This window comes from Pteropus vampyrus, unplaced genomic scaffold (genome assembly GCF_000151845.1).
Source record: "Pteropus vampyrus isolate Shadow unplaced genomic scaffold, Pvam_2.0 Scaffold619, whole genome shotgun sequence".
Lineage (NCBI taxonomy): Eukaryota > Metazoa > Chordata > Mammalia > Chiroptera > Pteropodidae > Pteropus > Pteropus vampyrus.
The window spans coordinates 158,315-167,443 of record NW_011889400.1 but is presented as its reverse complement, the minus strand read 5'-3'; the positions used below and the strand labels follow the sequence as shown (position 1 = coordinate 167,443).

General features: G+C 36.0%; 1 protein-coding gene across 1 annotated transcript in view; it reads left to right on the top strand.

Annotated features, from left to right (window-relative positions):
- LOC111733687 overlaps positions 1 to 9,129 on the top strand; it is a 55,101-nt gene that overhangs the window by 621 nt on the left and 45,351 nt on the right. The window contains exon 3 of the mRNA XM_023525743.1: positions 9 to 130. Coding sequence (XP_023381511.1) covers positions 9 to 130 — 122 coding nt within the window. The remainder of the gene's footprint in view (positions 1 to 8; positions 131 to 9,129) is intronic.

Sequence of the window (9,129 nt, the reverse complement as noted above, 5' to 3'; positions counted from 1 at the left end):
CTCTCTAGACCCCGCCCCCGAGGGGAAGTAACCAGGCAGCAGGGGTGGCTGACGCGTCAAGCGCCATCTTTTACTTGGGCGGAACAAGTGAATGCTTGAAACGGCTCCATTTCCTCGTGGGACACCGTAGGTAACGTCTTGGCGTTTTCTATTTGCGGTGACGTGAACGCACGAGGCCTATGAAAGAGGGCGTGGGCGACTTACTCCTTTAGTTAAGTGACGCGCGCCGTGGCAAAGTTGGCGCAAGGTGTTAACCGAGATAGTGCTGTTCCTTCTGGAGAAGGCTGCTGGGTCCCGAGAAAGCAGAGTTAGTGGTTGTGAATGGTTTTATTTGTGCTTGGCAAGCAGTGGGCATTCAACAAATATATGGTGAATTAATTAACGTACTTAACATTTTGCCTTATGACAGTTAAATACACTGTAACTTCACCTCAAGTTCGGTTAAGTAATTTCCTTTTCCCACAATACGTAATCGCCACAATTTTGTCTTGTTTATTTTCATCTAAACATTTTCTCAAGCATGATTTTCACACCTTTAAATGACAGTTTTTGTTACTTGCCCAAAATGAGTTGTTTGGGTTTTTTTTTTTTAACCTTTGGAAAGGTACTTTACCATTCTGTTTGATGTACTGTAAAACTTAAAACAAGTTAAATCCGCCTTTGGTCTGCAAGTGTATATTCAGGTTATTCACTACAGATGAATGGCACTTAACATTTTTTTTATTTTTAAAAACCATTCAGCACATCTTTATCACTCACAGAGGAAGGAAAGGAGGAATAACTACACAAATGACTCCTTCAAACCTGTTCACTTTTCCCACGGCTCTATGCTTATAACACCAAATAGCTACTATTTATCTGTTTCCTACTGTGTTTGGTACTGTGCTCCTCAGTCTACGTAAAGAATATGCTTAATTTTCCTGACATTTAGGATATACTTATTGTCATCCCTATTTTACAGAGGATATAACTGCGGTCCAGAGAGATTATTTACCCACGAATACCTATCTGTCTGATTCAGACTAGTTTTGTACTGTTCCAGAGTCCACTGAGTCCTGAAGACACCAGGCTGGTACTGAGTTGATAACAGCCTTTCTCAGATAGCACCTGTAGGGGATAATACTAATACCCTGTAGTTCAGAGTAAGATTGGGACTCAAATGAATTGCCTCGGAGCGGACTACAGCACTAAGAATAGTTTTTCCTACTTCAAAATTTTACCTAGAGGCAAAATTTCCTTTTTGTCTTCAACAGGTTTCTGGTTTTGTTCAACATCAACCCAGAACAACTATACTTTCTAAGAGAGAAATGGAACACCAAGGTCTAAATTATGTATGACTAGGAGAAAAAGATAAAGTGGCTCTGTGTGCATGATGCTTTGTAGCTAGTGAATGTGAATATTTTCCCCCATATCTAATTGAACAATTATCTAGGCATTGTGTGACAGTAGCTTGTGTGTCTTTTCAGTGGATTGGATTAAAAAAAAATCAGAAAGGAAAAGGTAATTTAATTTAGTACTGTGGTCCATAGTACAGATAAGCTTGAAGATGTAAAAGGAGGACAAATCCTAGCACACATCCCTTCTTCAGGAAACCGAAGAGCAAATGGCATTGTATAGTAATGTGATTCATATTAGTGATACCAAAGGATGGCTTGGACTGCTTTAACTCTTCTCCCCTCCAAACTCTGTTAATTAGCCCAAATAAACCATCCCAAATAACTGTAGCATCTAAGTTAAAATAGGTTTTGCTATTGAAATATATCTTCAAGTGAGAGCCCTAATCCCCTATTTTCAACTAAAATGATACCTGTAAGACCTTATTTAGAAATTTTTGAGCTATCCACCTACCCACATATAACTAATGAGCAATCATACAAAAAGGCTCTACAACTAGGAAAGCAGACAAGGAAATGGTTAAGAGCTTGGGCTCTGGAATCAAAACTGGTTAAGTATCTCTGCCTGTGAGGCCGTGCAGTACTTAACTTCCCCTTGTGTAAGTTTCTTCAACTGCAAAAATGGCAAGCAGGGTAATTTCTCATAGGGTTTTAGTGAGGCTCATCTGAGATCAAACAAGCTAAGAATTTAGAAGAGCTCATTCAAGAAGTAGGGGCTCTAATCTCAATTTTAGTAACTGCAGGGATAGCAGAAGCAATAGCAAATGACTTATGAACCTCCTAAACTATGTACTTATGTATAATTCCAATAAGTATAATATCAGAACTCAGGGAACCTTGCTGCATTGCAAGTGTCAGTTATTGTCAGGAAGCCTTTCCCCCATCTTCTCTTTATTAATGTCAGAAATGTATTACGTGCTGCTTTGGAGCTGGACCTAAGGACTTCTTCATTACCTCCCATTTACCAAGATTGTGGAAAATTATATTTAACTGTGGCGTGTGAACAGTTGATTTTGGACATGGATGAGAAATATTACTATATAAACTGCAGTGAGTTTATTTTCTTTTAAGTAATGAGATTTTATGTCGTCTTAATCATTGCAGATTTATCAATATGTACTTTATGGTACATTGCCTTTTGGTTGAAATATGGATGAGCCAACACCCAACTCAGGTATTTCCAGTTGGAATGTTGGTTCCTGGATATATAAAGTTAGTTCTGTGAGCTAGTGTGAATAAATAAATAGAGCTTTAGAAAGCTCTAGTGGGCCAGTGCCTGACACTAACAGTCTATAGTTTTAATGATGTGCAGTGTAGGCAATGGTCCTGCAAGAGAACATCATTAGAATACAATATGTATTTCCTTTTTTGTCCTCCTGGGATATGTGATTGTATAAACAGTAAGCCAATAAACTTCTCAAAGAGAGGAATCATCCCCCACCAGGTATTAACCTGTGTTCCTTCCATGTTGGTGTCCTGTACCTTGAAAGCTACAGTTGTGAGTGATCTAAGGCCCAAAATAAAGAGTCCCCAGGGGAAGAAATTCCTAGCTCGTTGCAGCTTCATAAAACAAGAAAGAGAACAAGAAGTAGACAACCTATCATTTTCTTAAATCTTAGACAGGATCATTAGCTAATTTCTTACAGAGGAAGACAGATTTTGAAATTGTGCCTTGATAGGTTGGTCATGATTTGACAGAATTTAGATGCAGTCAGCAGTGCACCTCGATGGTTTTGGTGCTGCCCTTCTATATGCCTGAGTCATGATGGAGCAATGGCAGATGAGTGGCAGTGCTCTCCATGACAATGTATACCTCAGAATAACTCACAAAGGTTATTTTACAGGCCAGTCACTCCATACATTCACATGAAAGAGAAAGGGCCAAGTTTGTCAAGAAAATTTTGAAGAAGAAAAAGGGTAGATATCAAAACTTCCCAGGTGTCAAAATATTTTAAAACTAAGTAACCAGAGATATTAGTTTTGGTTTCATATTCCAGATCCACCTCAGAATATCTTCCTGAGCACATCTACCTATGGTTACCCTTCTAACTTGTAACTCTCAGTAGTTTTTTGCATTTATATTTGTATGGTACTTTGTAAGTAGATTCTTTAGTTATTTCATGTGTGACTTCTGCCTCTCGATTTTGTCACAGGCTATTTGAGACCCAGGATTGCATGCTTACAATTTCATCTTCTGACTCCTATGTTTTTAGCACATATCAAACGATTGGCAAATGCCAGGTGGCTGATTGAAGCTTCACTCCAACTACTAAGAATTATTATTCTTAGGACAGGCTTCTGTGGTACAAATTCTTCTTTTGAAAATAGCTTTTGTCTTTATTTAAGAGCTCGGTCACTCTGTTTAAAGATCAGGATCACTCTGATTTAGAGTAGGTGAGTCACTTTGAGGGAGTTCATCTCTTTTTTGTCAGAGAGTTGTCATCTTTCCCATCTTCCTTCTCCACACTATTTCTTTAACCCAACAAAGAAATGTGAAACCACAACTAATATCTCTGGGCCAATCTCAGGTCACTTAGTTTTAAAATGTTTTCATACCTGGGAGGTTTTGATATCTACCCTTTTTCTTCTTCAAAATTTTCTTGACAAACTTGGCCCCTTCTCTTTCATGTGAATGTGTGGAGTGATTGGCCTGTAAAATATCACAAATAACCTTTGTAAGATTTTCATTGGCATCGCATTGAATTCATAAATCAATTTATGCCTTTTCATTTTTGAGCATGGTATATCTTTCTACTTACAATTTTTCTTATATTCATTAATTAGGTTTTATAATTTTCTCAGAAAGACACTTTGCATCTTTTGTGAGATTATCCCGTTATATTTTAATTGTGTTGTTATTGAAAATTGATTTATCTAAATAAAATTTTAAATTATTCGTTGCTAGCGTTATGTTCATCTTGTATTTGGTAACCTTGTTAAATGTTCTTATAGCTTGTAAATAATTAAAAACAGCAACAAAAACCCAATGAAACAAAGAAATGAGCCCCAAACAAAAAAGTAATAATCATTTCTCGCTCATGTTCTTCAGTTTCAGTAGCTGCCCATTTCCTATAGTGTCTGTGGTCCCCAGCGTGACTCTGAAGGCTCTCCACAATCTGGCTCTAGCTAACTTTTCAAGGCTTCATTCTTACTACCCTTTCTCCTTGTTCCTTGTAGATCCATGAGTGTTTACTACTCTGTAACAACTCACATAGTTCTCTCAGCCTGGAATACCCTTACCCTTCCTGTTCTGTGGAGGACATCTGCAGCTACATTTTGCCTCCTCTAGGAAGTCTTCCTAGATTTCCCATGTTGGAATCAATGTATCATCATTTTATTGTGTACCCTTAATCTCCACTATTAATGCAAAATGCCAACTTTGTATTTATACTTTACATTTTTAGGGAAAATAATGGTGACATAACATTGAAGTTAGAAGCTATTAGAGATGGTTGCAGTATCACAATGTAGGATTTAAAGGCATCAGGTTTTAGGCTTGAATCAACCTAGGCTTAAATCTTGGTTCAACCGCTTTGTAACCTTGGAGGAATTATTTAACATCTTTTCGCAACAGTTTCCTCCTCTTGCAAATGGGATTGCTTTGAGGATTGAAGGAGAAGATCAGTGTAAAATGTTTACCATGATACCTGCCACATGGTCATTGTTCATTAACATTGGCTGTTTTTATCAGAGGGTAGCTGCTCAGTTTGTGTATGTTGAATAAACCTATTCTCATTTCCCACTTTATAGATAAAGATATTGAGAGGGCAAAGAAAAGATTTGCTCAAGGTCACACCTTTAGTTTGAGCAGTTCTGAAACTAACACTTGTGCAGCAGCAACCAGGTGAGAGGTCTTTCTGCTTTATCAACAGGAGCATAAATCTGTCTCCTCACTAGACTGCTTCCTGAGGGCAAGGACTTTGTCTGAGTCACCTTTGTCTGCCCTTTGCCTCTAAGCATAGTGTCTTAAATGTTGAAATGAGGGAGATAATTGGATCTTGGTATAACAAAACTAAAAGTTGTAAATGTAAATGTTGAATGCAATTTAACTTAAATAAGTTCCCTTCAGAAACAAGAATAAATTAAGAAAATTCCTTTAAGATATGCATAGATTTGACTTTGCAGAATTTTACCAAGCTCTGACTATGGCACACAATCAGGTAACATTAATAAAGAAAAGCGTAATTTGAACGTTATTGTATTTTAGGTGACACAAACAACAGGCCACTTAAGCATTAAGATTTTCAGATAGTAAACATTTTGTATACTGCCAAAAGGATTTGAAATTCAGACACATTATTTTTAACCTGTAATTGTGCCCATGACATTATCAGTTTAAAATTTGATTATGAAAAATTAGAAAGTATTACCTATATAGAAGTAATAGAATTTGATGAGTTGTTAACATGAAAGTTAATTAGGATTCTTTGTGAGAGCAAGCAAATGAGTCACAGGCAGTAAGTCTGTTTTCAAAAATGTAAAAAAGGGTGATTTGTGTCATTATTTTTCATCTTAAAATATGTAGAGAGCTATTCATCTTTTTAGTAGCTTGCTTGGGAAATTACAGAATGTATTTTTTTGCCATAATTAAGATTTTGCAATTTTTCATATGTTATGAACATAGAAATGTGCATAAATAATTTAGTATAGAACAATAAACTAGATGGATAGATGAAAGGTAAGTTATTACTATCAAATCATAGTATTCTCTCAAAACTTATTTTCCTGCTCAGAAATGACTTGTTATTTGCTTGCCCATATTCCACATGTAGAGATATAAAAGAGAAATAGTGCTTGAACATTACTGATCACATCTCAGGACTATCACTTGCTTTTACCAAAGAGTGCTTTAAGAAAAGAATGAAAATGCTGCATGGGAAATGACATAGGATCTACTTCTACAGCATTTTTTCCGCTAATGAACTCTATATTATAAATCAGGAGATGTGCACATTTCTTTCCTGAACACCAGGGAAAAAGAAAAACATGTCCCTTTGATGAATAGCAAATACCTAATACCCTTTTAGTTTTGTTATACCAAGATCCAATTATCTCCCTCATTTCTTAACAGTTTTTACAAACTGCTTGTATATTCAAGTAGAATTAAAGAAAAGAATCCAAATGAATAAAAGGAAAGAACAAGTAAAGTTGCAGGCCAGATGCCTTTAAATGCCTAAATAACATCATTGTGAAAAAACACCATAAAAAGTACAGTTCAAATTCATACTTGGTCTCGGGCAGCTTGTATAGTGTCCAGCTCAGTCTGCCAAGTGCTTGTTAAAATTAATTATTATACAGCAGCTTTCACTCTCTAAGTAGAACTCACAGAAAATATGCTTGGAGTGGAGAAATGCAAATTAGGTTATGAGGTAATTTAATACTCCAGGGACAGATTTTTTTTCACATTACTTTACTTGGGAAAGGTTCATTATTATTTATAAAGCAGAACAAGCCCCAAAGCCAATCCATTTCTAACTTCATTGTCACTTTCTGCATCCCAAACACCACTAAATTCCCAAATGAGTAGGCTAATTCTTTCCTTATAGAGCCAAAAAAACTTGCCTGGGGCATTACTAACTTAGGTGACAGCACTTTATTCAAAACAATTTTTTTTCCTCCAGGAAAAGTGTTCAAACACCTTATTTGTCTGAAGCTCTAACTCTGGGAGAATAGAATTAGGGTTGTATCTAATCACTATACTACTAAATATTGTTTCTTTGAACACTTTGGTTTTACAATAATGGGGGCTATTGAAATACTTTAGTGCGAGCTTAGAGGACAATTATTGTTCTATGTATCATTTTACATGTTTAAGTAGTACTCCTGAAAATGTTATTTTTCAACTGAATTTCGTCAGCTAGATGATTAAATAGTACATTTAATATATTTTGTAGTACTGTATTTTGCAATTAATCTAAATACTGTTATCTAATTGTTTTAAGTGCAAAAATTATAAAAGTGTGTTTAGAACCAAACTAACAATAACAAGAAGAAAACATTATTCACTCCCCTTCCCCACCCCACCCCCACATCCTAACTCTAAACTAATATAAGGCAGAATGGTTTCTCTGAAGTGACTAGTTTAACTTTTGTGAGATGAACTTGTGTTGTTTGTAGGGTTCTGAGGTTAGCATTAGAAACAGTGGGTTGAAGATAGTTTTTCTATCTCAGCATAAGAACTTCTTGTCAGTTATAGCTGCATCAGGATGACAGTAGTGGTGAGTTCCTGTGGGTAAGTGGTCAAGGTTGGGCTAGATGTGCCAAAGAGGCTGTCCAGGTATTAGAGATGCCATTGCAGTCCTGAGAATTGAGACAAATGAGGGGAAGCGTGTGTTCCCTCTTTTCATCACTAGGGCCCAAAAAAGCATTTACAAAGTGAGACCTCTTTGAAACTGTAGAACAAAAATGGAAGCTTACAATTCCTCTCCTGATTCTGGCCAACCCATGCACAGAAACTGTATGTGAAAGCTGTCAAAGAGAAAAGCTTCCAGAAATGACATAAAGTTTTAAATTAGAAAAGAATAAAATAAAGAAGTGAGACTTTTTAAAATTGTGAGTTTCAATCCAGCTCTTACTTCTGTGTACTACTTTTGTTTTAAGGAAGGACTAAGATGACGAGGACAAACTAATTTTGCAAGGTTATTCACTTTTTGATTAATAGGGATGATGGGGCATATTCTCCCCACCCTCTCACCCCCATTAGAAAATCAGTATAATCAGGGAGGTTCTAAAAATATCTTTTTCTACAGAAAAGGTTCTGTAGAAGAATTTTTTGTAAAAAGTTTTAATTTGTATGATACCCAAGACCCATTTTAAGTTTTACTTCCTCTGAAGGTTTTCTGGATGTTTTCCTTTTCTGATCTAGAGCATTTTTCTTTGGCATTTATTCAACATTATTCTGCACTATTGAAATTTATCTTTTTTATCCATATGTGTTCTGTCTCTCCTAAGATCACATTCAGGTTAGGTTCTGAGGGAGGTAGGTACAAAGTCAAAGCTGAGACCTTTAATATAACTTATAAACCATGAGTTCTCTTCCTTCCCCACCCCCACCCAACCAATGCAGAACACCATGTCTAGCACATAGATGCTCATAAATACTCATTGTAGCTGGTTTAAAAGTATTACTGTAGTACCGGACACAGGGTTTTCTACATAGCAGATAATCAAATAAATATATTTTAAGTTTAATTTAACTTTATTACTAGATAATACATTTTCATGTTAAGAAATCTAAATGATATTAAAATGAATATATTGGGAAGTCTAGCTCTCACCACAGTCTTCATTCATTCTATACCTCCTAACCTTTCTAGGAAATCACTTTCTTCTATTCAATTTTTGTGCCTCTCTAGTATCTCTTAATGTAATTGCAAGCAAATATAAATATGTATTCATATCACTTTCCTTTCTTAGAAAAGTTTCACATTCTGCAGCCAGTTTTGTATTTTTTTCACTCAGCCATCTGTCTTCCTTGTATGTCAATGCATAGAAGATATTTTCATTCTTTTTAAGGGCTGCAGAATATTCCATTCTGTGGCCGGAAAAAAATTGTAGGACCAGTCCCCTTTACATAGACATGTGAGTTGCTTACAGGTTGTTGCTATTACAAACAATTTTGTAATGAATGATCTGATTCATACCATATTTTCTGAGTGTGCAGTTATATCCTTAAGATAAACCCCTGGGATAAGATTGCTAAGATAAATGTATTTGTAATTTTTAAAGATATTCC